The 15,817-nt window shown below is 39.7% G+C and overlaps 1 protein-coding gene across 5 annotated transcripts in view; it reads right to left on the bottom strand.

The window, feature by feature from the left end:
* Positions 1-15,817, bottom strand: part of Txndc16 (thioredoxin domain containing 16) — an 87,372-nt gene that overhangs the window by 14,720 nt on the left and 56,835 nt on the right. For all 5 annotated transcript variants that reach the window (XM_038310194.1, XM_038310196.1, XM_038310198.1 and 2 more), the window contains 4 exons: positions 7,483-7,651; positions 7,048-7,184; positions 6,288-6,372; positions 4,414-4,552 (listed from right to left, as the gene is read on the bottom strand). In XM_038310194.1, coding sequence (XP_038166122.1) covers positions 4,414-4,552; positions 6,288-6,372; positions 7,048-7,184; positions 7,483-7,651 — 530 coding nt within the window. The remainder of the gene's footprint in view (positions 1-4,413; positions 4,553-6,287; positions 6,373-7,047; positions 7,185-7,482; positions 7,652-15,817) is intronic.

The following is a 15,817-nucleotide window of genomic DNA, read 5'->3' as shown; positions in this document are numbered from 1 at the left end:
AAATTAGAATTCAACAACAATGCTACCCCCAGAAAGCCTACAAACTCATGGAAACTGAACAGTCAACTACTGAACCACACCTGGGTCAAGGAAGAAATAAAGAAAGAAATTAAAGTCTTCCTTGAATTTAATGAAAATAAAGACACAACATACTCAAACTTATGGGACACTATGAAAGCAGTGCTAAGAGGAAAATTCATAGCACTAAGTGCCCACTTAAAGAAAACGGAGAAAGCACACATTGGAGACTTAACAGCACACCTGAAAGCTTTAGGAAAAAAAGAAGCAGACTCACCTAGGAGGAGTAGAAGACTGGAAATTATCAAACTGAGGGCAGAAATAAACAAAATAGAAACACAGAAAACAATCCAAAGAATCAATGAAACAAAAAGCTGGTTCTTGGAGAAAATCAACAAGATTGACAAACCCCTAGCCAAACTAATCAAACAGCAGAGAGAGAACACACAAATTAATAAGATCAGAAATGAAAAAGGGGACATAACCACAGACACAGAGGAAATTCAAAGAATCATTAGATCTTACTACAAAAGCCTGTATGCCACAAAATTGGAAAATGTAAAAGAAATGGACACTTTTTTAGATAAGTACCATGTACCAAAGTTAAACCAGGACCAGGTAAATGCTCTAAATAGTCCTGTTAGTCGCGAAGAATTAGAAACTGTTATCAGAAACCTCCCTACCAAAAAGAGCCCAGGACCTGATGGGCTCAATGCAGAATTCTACCAGAACTTCCAAGAAGACCTAATACCTATACTCCTTAAGGTATTTCATAATATAGAAACAGAACAGTCATTGCCAAATTCCTTTTATGAAGCTACAATTACCCTGATACCTAAACCACACAAAGACTCAACCAAGAAAGAGAATTACAGGCCAATCTCACTCATGAACATCGATGCAAAAATTCTCAATAAAATACCGGCAAACAGAATCCAAGAACACATTAGAAAAATTATCCACTATGATCAATTAGGCTTCATCCCAGAGATGCAGGGCTGGTTCAACATACGAAAATCTATCAATGTAATCCATCATATAAATAAACTGAAGGATAAAAACCATATGATCATCTCATTAGATGCAGAAAAAGCATTTGACAAAATTCAGCACCCCTTTATGATAAAGGTCTTGGAGAGATTAGGGATACAGGGGTCATTCCTAAATATAATAAAGGCTATTTACAGCAAGCCGACAGCTAACATCAAATTAAATGGAGAGAAACTCAAGGCCATCCCACTAAATTCAGGAATGCGACAAGGCTGTCCACTCTCTCCTTATCTCTTCAATATAGTGCTTGAAGTTCTAGCAATAGCAATAAGACAAAACAAGGGGATCAAGGGGATTCGAATTGGAAAGGAAGAAGTTAAACTTTCGTTATTTGCAGATGATATGATAGTGTACATAAGCGACTCGAAAAACTCCACCAAAGAACTCCTACAGCTGATAAACTCCTTTAGTATCGTGGCAGGATACAAGATCAACTCCAAAAAATCAGTCACCCTCCTATATACAAAGGATAAGGAAGCAGAGAAAGAAATCAGAGAAGTGTCACCTTTCACGATAGCCACAAATAGCATAAAATATCTTGGGGTAACTCTAACCAAGGAACTGAAAGACCTATTTGACAAGAACTTTAAGTCTTTGAAGAAAGAAATTGAAGAGGATACCAGAAAATGGAAGGATCTCCCTTGCTCTTGGATTGGGAGGATCAACATAGTAAAAATGGCAATACTACCAACGGCAATCTATAGATTCAATGCAATCCCCTTAAAGATCCCATCAAAATTCTTCACAGATCTTGAGAGGACAATAATCAACTTTATATGGAAGAACAAGAAACCCAGAATAGCCAAAACAATCTTATACAATAAAGGAACTTCTGGAGGCATTACCATCCCTGACTTTAAACTCTATTACAGAGCTACAGTATTGAAAACAGCTTGGTATTGGCATAAAAATAGAGAAGTCGACCAATGGAATCGAATAGAAGACCCAGATCTTAATCCACAAATCTATGAACACCTGATTTTTGATAAAGGCGCTAAAAGCACACAATGGAAGAAAGAAAGCATCTTCAACAAATGGTGCTGGCATAACTGGATGTCAACCTGTAGAAGAATGAAAGTAGATCCGTGTCTATCACCATGCACAAAACTCAAGTCCAAATGGATTAAAGACCTCAATATCAATCTGAACACACTGAACCTGTTAGAGGAGAAAGTGGGAAGTACTCTACAACATTTGGGCACAGGAGACCGCTTCCTACGTATAGCCCCAGCAGCACAGACATTAAGGGCAACATTGAATAAATGGGACCTCCTGAAGCTGAGCAGCTTCTGTAAAGCAAAGGACACTGTCACTAAGACAAAAAGGCAGCCTACTGACTGGGAAAAGATCTTCACCAACCCCGCAACAGACAAAGGCCTGATATCCAAAATATATAAGGAACTCAAGAGACTAGACTTTAAAATGCTAATTAACCCAATTAAAAAATGGGGCACTGAACTGAACAGAGAATTCTCAACAGAAGAAGTTCGAATGGCCAAAAGACACTTAAGGGCATGTTCAACCTCCTTGGCAATCAGGGAAATGGAAATCAAAACAACATTGAGATACCATCTTACACCTGTCAGAATGGCTAAAATCAAAAACACCAATGATAGCCTTTGCTGGAGAGGATGTGGAGTAAAGGGTACACTCATCCATTGCTTTTGGGAATGCAAACTTGTGCAACCACTTTGGAAAGCAGTGTGGAGGTTTCTCAGGAAATTTGGGATCAACCTACCCCAGGACCCAGCAATCCCACTCTTGGGAATTTACCCAAGAGATGCCCAATCATATTACAAAAGCATTTGTTCAACTATGTTTATAGCAGCATTATTTGTAATAGCCAGAACCTGGAAACAACCTAGATGCCCTTCAGTGGAAGAATGGATGAAGAAAGTGTGGAATATATACATATTAGAGTACTACTCGGTGGTAAAAAACAATGACATCTTGAATTTTGTATGCAAATGGATGGAAATAGAAAACACCATCCTGAGTGAGGTAACCCAGGCCCAAAAAGATGAACATGGGATGTACTCACTCATAATTGGTTTCTAGCCATAAATAAAGGACATCGAGCCTATAATTCGTAAAAAAATCCTAGAGAAGCTATATAAGAAGGTGAACCCAAAGAAAAACATATAGTTATTCTCCTGGATATTGGAAATAGACAAGATTGCCAGACAAAAAATGGGAACATGGGGGTGGGGTGGGATGGGAGGATGGGGGGATGGGGAGAGAAAAGTGTGAAGTGGAGGATGGGAAGAGCTTGGGGGAATAGGATGGTTGGGATATAGGAAGGGTGGATATGGGAACAAGGAATTATGTGTCTTAGTTAAGGGAATCATTCTAGGGTTGGCAGAGACTTGACTCTAGAGGGGTTCCCAGGTGTCCAGGAAGACGCCCCAGCTAGTTCCTTGGGCAGCTGAGGAGAGGGTGCCAGAAATATCCAGATCCTATTGCCATACTCATGAATATCTTGCATATCACCATAGAACCTTCACCTGGCATTGGATGGAGAAAATGACAGAGCCACACATAGGAGCACCGGACTGAGCTCTCAAGGTCCTGATGAGGAGCAAAAGGAGGGAGATCATGAGCAAGGAAGCCAGGACCGCGAGGAGTGCTTTTACCCATTGAGACAGTAGTACAGATCTAAGGGGAGACCACCAAGTCCAGTCGGAATGGGACTGATGGAACGGGACCAAACCGGACTCTCTGAATGTGGCTGATGGTGGAGAAGGACTGAGAAACTAAGGACAATGGCAATGAACATGAACTCTACAGCACGGATGGGCTCACTGTGAGCCTTGTCAGTTTGGTTGCTCACCTTCCTGGACTTAGGGGGAGCTGGGAGGACCTTGGACTTAACATAGTGAAGGGAACCCTGATGGCTCTTTGTCTTTGGAGAGGGGTGGAGTTGGGGTATGGGTGGAAGGGAGGGGAGGGAAGGGGGAGAAGGAGGGGAGGAGATGGAAATCTTTAATAAAAAAATGAGGAAAAAAAAAGAAAAAAGAAACTGGGAGCAGCGAAGGCACCACAGAGCCAATAAAACTCGGAGGAATTTGTAACCAGAAAGTCTGCATCTCTAGACCATCTGCATTAGGACAAGGTTCACCCTACATTGGATACTTCGGCCCCGGAAAGCCATGTAAACTTTTAACAGCAAACTCGAAAAGCTGTGTACATAATTAATGAACAGCAAAATCAAACCAAACAGTATTCACCCACAGAACATGATACCCCAGTGCCTCCAAAAGCTGAAAACGTGTATGCTAATATATTACCATTTATCAATGTGGATTTTACTTCAAATAACTCTCTTATTCTAAACGATATACTCACAAATGCTTCCAGTAGTGCATTTGCTAGGATCTGAGCAATGTCTTGCATTGGGGTGCTGGCTAGTGGGACACTCTCTATTCTGCCTTCTCTGGGTCTGGCCAGCAGCATGGCTGGGAGAGGTGCACCATACTTATTTGACCTAAGGAGAAATAGACTATTAAAATTCACAACCAAAACATACCAAGTCACCAAAAACATGAAGAACCAGCCCAGCACCTCCTAGTGGAGGCAGTACAGGGAAGCCTTGCTGCTAGCTAGTGAGATGTCCACTGTGAGAACAGAGGAGACGGGATCATGAGATTGAAGCCAGCCCAGAATATACATTGAGACACTGTCTCAAACAACTAAAGTTTAAAACTTTAAAAAGCCCTAGTGCTAAGTAGAAATTAATCTCAGTTTCCAGACAAATTGATATGTGAGGTTATCTGAGAAAATTTAGGAGTCTTAACAATCTCTTTTAAAAGAAAATGACAATAATCTAAAGCTCTCTTCTCTACAACTCACCCTCAAGAAAATGTGTAAGTAGAACCTGGAACATGCTGCGTGGCTCTCTACCTTCCTGGACTGCTCGTCACAGGCCTGAGTAAGCAGGGAACCAATGGCAAGGCTACAGTCTGCCAGGTACTATAGTCAGCGCCTTATCTATCTTCACTTAATAGTCTGAGCACTTCTAGAAGTAGCCTCTGCCACCTGTCTTAGAGCTGAATGGGGTTCAGAGAGCAAAGACCAGCAGGACATGAACTCCTGAGGTGCTCTAGACAGTGTGTGAAGAACCCACTTTTGCTACTAAATCTGATAAAATTCAAATCCTCTAAATCAAGAGAAAATTGTTTTGTGTGCCATTGCCAGTAGGTGTGTATGAGAACAAGGTATAGACACTATAATACCATAAAGGTTGGTAAGGAGTCCACTACAGATCATCCAGAGGGGACACCAAGTTGATGAGCTAGCTGGCTATAAACCACACACTCTGAAAACAGCATTGCCCCAGCTCTTTGTATCTTAGATGCAAATTAACAGCAGAAAATAGTAGGTGGCTATAGTTTATCAGATAGTTAGGTCTCCTATTTTCTGGTTCAGTAATACTTTCTATAAAAAATGACTAATTTCAAAAAATGATCTAAAGTTTCTTTATTGAGATGTGTTCAAAATGAAACATTTGTGCTCCGACATCAGAATTAGTAACACTGTAGCCAGAAAACTCAAAAGCACAAACTACTAGTGTTTAACAAGTCCACTTGTACCAAAAAATGAATTATCCAGATGAATATGATGTGTGTTAATGTAAGTCTCCAAATGTGCAATACAGGCCTTCATTCTATAGCAATATACCAATAAAGCATCTTGGTAACCCACAGCAATCCCATCTTCCACTGGCAGAACAACTGAAGTTGTAATATAATTTTACATATTCTTTGGTGGCAAATAAAAACAATCATCAAAAACTAAGATTCTCAACACTATGAAGATTCCAAAGACAACTTAAAGCACAAATATCAGGACACAAAGGTGAAAACTTTTATAGGAGCAAAAATAAGTATAATCACTTCTGTGGACGCTTCAAATAAGCATGAGTCCAAGATAACTCTCACAGGCACTTCAAAGGGGTTTTTAGAGAACCTAACAGCATGCCCTTCCCAGACATCTTCCTGGAAGAAAATTAAAAACTTAGAATACTGGGGTACAGATGGAAGTAGAGGGGGCAGGAAGATGAGAGACCAGGCTAAGTATAAATGAAATTCCAGACACCTGTCACCTTGCATATTGGCTGAAAATTAAATTAAGAGTCTTCTTAATCCCCATAGCAACTGTAAAGTGGCACATTATATTGCATCATTTCATCTGCCCCAGAACCAGAAGAACAATAAACTTACAGTATCCAAACGTCATCCTCAGAATAAATTCCTGTGACGACAGAGCCTCTCAGCTGCTTTCCCGCTTCCCTGAAATGGTCTTTTGCTGCACAGACACAGTCAAGATAAGCTTATGAAACTAACATTATGTATGCTAGGCAGCTAACACAGGCTTTACAGATGGCAGAAATTCATTACCATTAAATTACCAAGATTAATATTTAAGTGCAGATATGTAACAGCTAAAACAAATCTGTTTTGTGACACTGTTGCTAAAGAGATATTTATTGATATGATAGAACCATGGTTTTCTAAAAAAGAAAAAAAAGAAAAAAGCTCTCTAAATGATTTTTAAGGTTTATAGCACTCAGAGGCTAGAGAAATGGCCCAGCAGTTAAAAGCACTGATTGCTCTCCCAAAGAACCTGGTTTCAATTCCCAGCACCCACATGGCTGGCATCTCACACCTGTCACAATTCAAATTCCAGGGCTTTTGACACCCTCACACAGACATACACTCAGGCAAAATACCAATGAACATAAAATAAAAATACATTTTAAAAACGTATAGTACTCTAATCATATAGAATGCCCAAGTAAATAGTTGGTATTTTTAATGTACTGCTCAAGCACGGAAAATGGACACAGCTGTCTTATTACATATAGTCTGGAGAGAGAGAGATGGACCTTAAAATTGCAAACACACACACTCACGCACACACGTATTTACCACACGTGAAGCAAACATGAAATAAAATAAAAAAGGGAAAGTAGCAACTTACCTGATGTCATGGCTGGACTAAAGAGCCCCAGTACTGACACACTTGTAAAACTGAACAGGTCTTTAAATAACTCCCCACGTAAGTATTTGTCTGCTTCTTGAATGGATGCTATATTCACTGGGCAGGAAATCCTGTTTCTAGATAAATATATAACTATATTCAAAATTAATTTTTAAAGTTTTTTTGCAGTTTGTAAAAACATAGAACATAGCAAGTAGTACGTTACACAGACTACTGAACAAAATTATTCTTTTTAAAAAAAAATCTGTCTTAGTAGATGAAAGTGATAGACTATGCAGAAAGTTTTGTTGTCAGTATCTACCCTGTGATCTCAGTCTCGTATCCTCTTGAACCTATTAGAAGCGTATCAGCAAAGAGTGGAGCTGAGCTGCAGACCCCAAACCTAGACCTCTTCGAGTGAAGCTGAATACTCACATCTGAATGAACTTCAGGAGATCTTTAGTTCCCAACATGCCTGTATAAGATACCGGGCTCTCGCCTTCTTTATACAACTTTACCGCAGGAAATGCAGTGACATTTTGCCTCGTACATACATCAGACCAATCTGCACAGTTTATCCTAGTGAGAAGGATAGTGGATGTGCCTGAATTAAAGAAAAACGCACGTTTTATAAACACCAATGCAGAATGCTCATCGCTTTGTTTCCCTATCTTCTAGTCCCACTCATTTCAAGCACCCAGCATGACATACTCCCCGCAGGACTCTCTTCCCCTGAGCTCTCTAAACCTTCCCCTGCTGGCTTTTTCCTATCTCCATAGCTCCTCCCCTTTTGACCCGTCAGTAGGCTCCTCTATTCCTGGGATTGGAACCTTCTTGAGCCTGAGTCTAAACTGCTTTTTCTCTTGATTCTACACTCTCTTTTTCAACAATCTCAGGAATGACCAACAATCCAATACAGCCTACACTTGTTCCTCTGACATCAACTTCTCCTTGAAGTTCCCAAACCAGCTATCTTTAGTGGTCTCTGTCACGCTGTGAACAAACACATCCTGAAACTCTAAAGTAGGAAACTAAGTAGTTTCCATTCTGTGTAGTGATGAAGGGGCCACTCTTGTGCAGCCAAGAAAACAAAAACGAAACAATTTCTTTCACACCTCCTTGTTCCTAAGTGCCCCATGCCTACCCAATCAGTATCTTGTCAATTTTAACCACTCAAATCTTACATGTTTCTAGTTATTTTCTATTTATCTTTATTGGCAGCATTATTCTTTTTTCTGGATAACAATAGGCTTCTAATTAATTTCCCAAATTCAGTATCTCTAAAATATTCCTAGAGGTACAATTTTCAAACTCAAATCTGTTCTGGGGATCAGCAAAGTCCTCCTCACCCATCCCCCATCCCTGTTTTGCTACCAGCCCACCCCCACCAACCTTTGTAGTGTAGGTATGTGACAACATGACACTGTGTCATGGACGTCATGCCTGGCACCCCACCTGCACCAACTCCCTCTGCTACACGCTATGACATTACTCAACTCCTCATCAAGTTTTGTAGCTCAGTATTTGCATTTCTGATTACTGTCTATCCCTGTGAATGAAGAGAACTCCTTGGCAGAAGAGACTGTGCCTGTACTCTACCATCAAGGCTTTCAGTCTGGGGCCTCAGCTACCAGCCCCATCTAAAGCCTACAGTCTCCTTTCAGCCTAGGAAAATGCATATGACATAAAGCATAATTCTTACTTGTTCAACAATGAAATATGTAAAGTTCTATGAAATATACAGATCATTGGGTGGAAATACACTTTAAAAAATCAACTAACACAAACAACACATAATTAAGAAAAAAGAAATAAATTCATTCTAATAAAAAAGAGCTAATAAATTAAGAAATCTGTATCAATTTAGGGCATCCATGTATAACAAAACTCTATGACTCAAATAATAAAATATACTGTTTTTGTATTTTATAATAAAAGGTTTTTAAATTTTATTTATTTTTGTGTGTGGTGTTTTGCCTGGAATGCCTGTGCACAATGTGCATGCCTGGTGCCCATGGAGGCCCGAAAGGGCATCAGATCTCCTGGAATTGGAGTTACAGACAGGTGTGAGCTGTCATGTGGGTGCTGGAAATCAAACCTGTGTCTTCTGGAAGATCAGCCATCACTGCTATAAAAAGTTTTGAATAATGGAGACTACCTTTATGCTCTAAAAGATTCTAGCTCCCAGAAGTAATAACATCGCTTCAGATTTTATGTTGCCTCTGCTTAATAAAACGTAAGTTGTAAGATTCACTGCTATAGTCCCAGTACTTTGCGAGCACATATCCCATAAAAATGTGGGATGCAGACTGTTATTCTTTGCAGGTATATTAAAAATGGCTAAACCAAAGTCATTACTACCCAAAGATTAAATGAACTAATAAAGGTACATGCTCTTCCTTCTAAAAGCTAACCTGCTAGCCGTTTGTCTGCAGTTCTCTACCCCTGAATCTTGCTGTGCAGTGAAGCCTATTCATCCACAGCGTCATAACTGCCTCCTAAGTGTGGAGCCCAGTGAAAACTATTGCATCCTTCTTTTCCACTGCAACTGTTCTCAACATCAACATCTCTCCTAAACTCTTCTCTCAAAACCGAAAGTTGATTTTTCTTTTAAATGAAAAAGAACACTAATATGTGTTATTTAAAGTTATTGGATTCCTGATACTGAAGGAATTAGTTAAAAGAAAGTGGATATTTCAGTCAACAGTCTAATATGCCTAGGGTACTACATCCATAAAATTCACATTAACTTCAAATAGAATTTCTAATCTGAAAGGGGGATATACATAGTGTAGGCACAAAAAATAAAAGAAAAAGAAAATCTGACATTTGCTGCCACCTTGTGGGTGAGGAAAAAATACTCATAATCTTGGACTTAAAAAAAGGGCTTTTTCTCAAGAGGCCAACATCAAAGACAAAATATAGAATTGATGTCCAAAGTACTACAATATCTTTATAACGTAAAAATTTACAGTACAAGTTATCATGTTGTCAATGCATATGCTTGGAAAAAGGTTGGTCAAATATGTGGTAACATACTGATTCACGGGCTGTAGTTAATAGTCTGCCTGGATGGCTGGGGAAGCCACAGAGAAACTCTGTCTCGAAAAACCAAAAAAAAAAAAAAAAAAAAAAAAAAAAAGTTGGTAAGAAAGACATTTGGGGAAAAGGTATATGGGTAGAGCTCACCAAATTGGTAAAGGATGTAAAGACAGTTTGGTGCCCCATATAAATGCCCATCAAAAGGTGAGGTGTTCAATAATCAAGTTGACAGGATAACCTATACTGTGGAGAGGCAGCCTCTTTCTCTGGCTATCCCAGTGGACCCATAGTTGTAGACATGAAGATTGTGCATGACTCAACAACATGGACTTTTACGCCCCAAAGCTGACCTGGCTGCAGATGCTGCTGAATGCTAGATCTACCAATAGTAGAGGGCACTGAGGCCGCATATATATGGCAGCATTCCCCCAGGTGACTAGATAGCAACCTGGTGGCAGAATGACTACACTGGACCATTATGGAAAGAGTAGCATATCACTCTTAACCAAACATATTTGGGCTATAGATTTGCCCTTCCTGTATGTAATGCTTCTCACTGATAGAAGGCCTTATCCACCATCCTGATATTCCATCCATGGACTGACAGACGCCCTTATCCACCACCATGATATTCTACACAGCACTACTTTGAACCAGGGAACTCACTTTGCAGTAAAAAGAAGTACAGCAGTGAGCTCACACATACAGAATTCTCTGGTCTCACCATGCCTCCCATCATTCTGAAGTAACTTGACATAACGTGCCATTTATTTATTTATTTATTTATTTATTTATTTATTTATTTATTTATTTATTTTTGCCTTTTAAAGGCACAGTTATGGTGCCTACTAGGTGGCATTAGCCTGGAGGGCTGCAGCAGAGTTGCAGCAGAGTTCTCCAGGAAGTTGTAGGTACTCGGAATCAGCAGCCAATATACTGCACTATTTATCTTACAGCCAGTATTCAGGTGTCCAGGAATCATGGGGAGGAAGCGAGAATGGAGCCGCTTGCCATCACTTCTAGCAGCCCCACTAGAAAAGCTTTGCTCCCTGTTCCTGTGACTTTGCTCTGCTGGCCTAGAAGTTCTGGTTCCAGATGGAGAGCTGCTTCTATCAGGAGGCATAACTAACATTCCATAGATACAGAAGTTAGGACTTCCCTGTGGCCCCTCGGGACCCTCATTACCTTGAGTCAGCAGACTAAGAAAGAAATTACTGTATTATGAGAAGTGATTGACCTAGACTACCTCAAGGAAATTAGACTGCTTCTCTACGATGGAGATAAGGAAGAGTATGTCTGGAGTACACCAGGTCCTGGGTATCTCTTGGTGTCGTCATATCCTGTGATTAAGATCAATGAGAAGCTGCAGCCCAATCCAGACAGGATGAGTAATGGCCCAGAGGTTTCAGAAATAAAGGTGTGTTTCATGCCCCTAGTAAAGAACAAAGACCTGAGGAGGTACTTGCTTAGGTGGAGGGAATATAGAATGAGCAGGAGAAGGAAGAAGTTACAAACACCCGCTAAGGCCATGTGACCAGTTACAGAAACAAGGGCTGTTATGAACGCTGGTTGTATTTTGTTAAGAATATGCTTGTGCATATATACACACACATTAAGCAGATAACTGTGCTTTCTTTCCTCTATTTCTGCATCATGTACTATAATGGTGATTAAGGTAGTATCAGTAATTACATGTTACAAATCTACAGTATCAAAGTTATGGGACACTAAAAGACTACGTAGGCATTCCTTCAGGGATCTTTTTTTTTAACCTGCTTTCAGAGGAAACAGTGTATTGGTGGTTTTAAGTGGACAGTCACATTACAACAGACAGAATTATGACTTGTTACTGTTTTCACCTGGAAATTCAACATGATGTACAGAGATACGACTGAGTGTCGGGTTGAAAGGACTTATGACAGTTATTATTGGTTATCAACTGATCTGGAATTAACTGAGAGGTAAGCTACTGGGCACACCTGAAAAGGGTTTCCTTGATCAGTTTATGTAAAAAAATCTAAATAACACCTTACTATGGCAACCAGATAAAGGATGTCCTGAGCAGAAGTCTTTGCTTTTTAACTTCACTGCCTTCCTCTCTCCCTGGTGAGTAGATCACCCTGTGGGAAGATCACCTACTTAGTTGCTGCTGCCTTTATTGCAGATGTATTCTTTTGCTGAGGTCAGAGCCTACCTTCTTTAAGCTTCCAACAGAGACTGAAGACAGGCGGCTCTGCAGGAATCCTTCAGACCTTCAGCACCACGGGAACTGCAGAGGCATCCAGCTTTGTGCACTGGGTAGCTACTGGCTTCTAGTGGTTCTCTTTCTCTAGAAATTCCTGATACAACTTAAAAATCTGAGGTGCAAAATGCTCCAAAGTCTGAAAGTTGTTGGGTGTTCATGTAACACCACAAGCAGAAAATTCTAGACTAATTTGACAGACTATAATCAGAAAAGTACTGGCTACAATTACCTGGACACTATGTTTACAGGATGTATAAATTTCATGTTTAGATCTTGGCCTCATCCCCAAGATATCTCATTATATAATTTATATATATAATTAAAATAAATTACATTATTAAATTTAATTTACTGCCAAATGAGATTATTAAATTTATTTGAAAATTAAATAAATCCAAAATTTTTCTGTTACTCAGTTTTTCAGGTCTGGAATATTTAACCTGTATAGAGGTCAACACAGATGCAAAACACTATTGTCATTGATACTGTTGTGCTGGTTGGTTTTATCTACTTGACACAAACCTAGGCATATAACTAAGCGATATCATAATTGATAAAATGCCTTCCTAACTGGCCTATAGGCAAGTCTCTTAATTGATGATTTCTGTAGGAGGGCACAGTTCACTGTGGGTTGTATCAATCTGGACAGATAATGCTGGGTTGTATACGAAAGCAGGCTGAGAAAGCCAAGCAGATCAAGCCAAGAAGCAGCATTTCTCCATAGTCTCTAATCCAGTCCTACCTCCAAGTTCCTACCTGAGTAAGGAGAAATAAACCCTCTTGTCCCTAAGTTGCTTTTGGTCATGATGTTTTATCACAGCAACAGAAAGCAAAAAAAAAAAAAAAAAAAAAAAAAAAACTAATTCCCTGCAACCCACCAACCACAAAGGCCAGGGAATCTTCATCCTATGATCTCTGTTCTAGATCCAATCAATCCCCCTGCCTCATCTCTAGCTCTGTGGCAGATCATCCACTACAGCCTTCATTTCTTCTCTGACTCATCTCTAGAGGACCACACAGATGGATCTTCTACAGTCATCCTCACGACCCCATCCTTTTTCTCCATCAGCAACAGCCCCTGGAATTCCTTGGGAACCCCCACCCCCACCCCGTGCTGACTAGGGAAGTAGGTAAGCAATTTTCAGGTCTTCACTCTCCCTTCTCTCCTCCAAATCTAATCCCCTACTCTGATCCCTAGCTTGTTAGACTACTTGATGTGGCCTCTCCTCACTCTGCTACCAATTCCAGGACACTAAGCATACACTAGTGGAACACCCTACGTTCCCAACCTCCACCCTCCCAACCCCCCACCCCCACCCCTGGTCAAGATTACCTCCATGCCTAAGTGTCAGCCCTCAAAACCGAAAAACCACATTCTATCTGGAACACCCAGTAGCCACACCTGGCAGGATCTCAGAAGCAATACTCTACCAGGCAACTGTAGGCATCCCCTAGTCATCAACATTCTCCTAAGAACCAGAGAGGGCAACAAAAACCGAGGAACAGAAAATCATCCCAACAAAGATAAGACCTAATATCAGGTCTTATGCATATTTTATAGAATTATAAATATTCCAAACCCAGATGCCTAGGTATCAGCAAAAAAAAAAAAAAAAAAAAAAACCACAATAACAGTCAAGACAAATGTCACTGCTAGAGTCCAGCAACTCTACCACAGCACACCCTGAAAATGCACTATAGCTAAAGCAGAAGACAAGGACCTCAATCTAGCCTTTATGAATATGTTACAAGTCCTTAAAGAGGAAATTAATAAATCCACTGAAGAAATCTATGAAAACACAAACAGTGAAAGGAAACAAAGAATAAGACTTGCAAGTGGAAATGGAATCAATAAAAAAAAAAAAAAAACCACAAACTGAGGAAAATTCCAGAAATCAAAGTGTAGAAACTTGAAAAGGAGTCTTAGAGGTAAAGTCTCACCAACAGAATACAAGAGATGGAAGAGAGAGTCTCAAGCACTGGAGACACTATAGAAGAAAAGACACCTTGGTCAAAGAAAAGAGGAATTGTTTTTTTTTTTTTTTTTTTTTTTTTTTTTTTTTTTTGGTTTTTCGAGACAGGGTTTCTCTGCAGCTTTTTTAGAGCCTGTCCTGGAACTAGCTCTTGTAGACCAGGCTGGCCTCGAACTCACAGAGATCCGCCTGCCTCTGCCTCCCGAGTGCTGGGATTAAAGGCGTGCACCACCACCGCCCGGCTGAAAAGAGGAACTTTTAAAAACCCTAGCTACAAAACACCCAGGAAATCTGAGCCACTATGAAAAGACCAAATCCACAAATAACAGGAAAAGAGAAAGAAGTAGCGCAGGCTAAAGGGACAGTACACTTGAGAGCTCTAAAACAAAAAGAAGAAATCACACCCAAAAGGAATAGACAGCAAGAAATAATCAAACTCAGGACTGAAGTCAATAAAATAGAAACAGCAACAACAAAATTACAAAGGATCAATAAAGAATTGTTTCTTTGAGAAAATAAAATTGAAAAACCCTTAGTCAAGTTAACTAAAAGGCAGGAAGAGAGGATACAAATTAAGAAAATTAGAGACAAAAAAAAGAGGCCATAACAAAAGACAACAAGGAAATCCTGAGAATCATAAGGACATACTTTAAAAACCTGTGCTCCATCAAAATTTGAAAAATCTAAAAAAAAGGGGGGGTACTTTTTCAATACATAACACTTAACAAAATAAAATCAAGACTAGATAAGGAATTTAAAGAGACCTATACCCCTATTGAAATAGAAGTAGTCATTAAAAGTCTCAACCAAAAAAATAAAAAAAGAAAGAAAAAAGAAAAAAAAAGTAAGTAAGTAAGTCCAGGACCAGGTAGTGTTAGCACTGAATTCCATAAGACTTTTTTTTTTTTTTTTTTTTTTTTGGTTTTTCGAGACAGGGTTTCTCTGTGGCTTTTTGGAGCCTGTCCTGGAACTAGCTCTTGTAGACCAGGCTGGTCTCGAACTCACAGAGATCCGCCTGCCTCTGCCTCCCGAGTGCTGGGATTAAAGGCATGCGCCACCACCGCCCGGCTTCCATAAGACTTTTGGAGAGTTAATGCCAATACTCCTCAAGTTATAACACAAAATAGAAACAGAAGGAACACTCCCCAATTTTTTGAAGGTGCTACAGTCATCCTAATAGCTTAGCTACATTTTTTTAAAAAAAAGCAAATACAATTATAGACAAATTTCCATTATAAACATAGATACAAAAATTCTCAATAAAATATTAGCAAATCAAGTCCAAGAACACATCAAAAAGACTGTCTACCATGATTGAGTAAGCTTCATCCCAAAGATGAAGGAATGGGTCAGCTATGTAAATCGCTAAACTAAGCTACCAGATAAACATCACATTCGATACAGAAAAGGCCTTTGACAAAATTCAACACCCCTTCATGATAAAAGTCCTGGGGAGATTAGGAACACAGGGGATATACCTCAACATAATAAAGGCAACTTAGAGCAAGCC

Source organism: Arvicola amphibius, chromosome 13 (genome assembly GCF_903992535.2).
Source record: "Arvicola amphibius chromosome 13, mArvAmp1.2, whole genome shotgun sequence".
Lineage (NCBI taxonomy): Eukaryota > Metazoa > Chordata > Mammalia > Rodentia > Cricetidae > Arvicola > Arvicola amphibius.
This window is presented reverse-complemented; position numbering and strand designations above follow the sequence as displayed.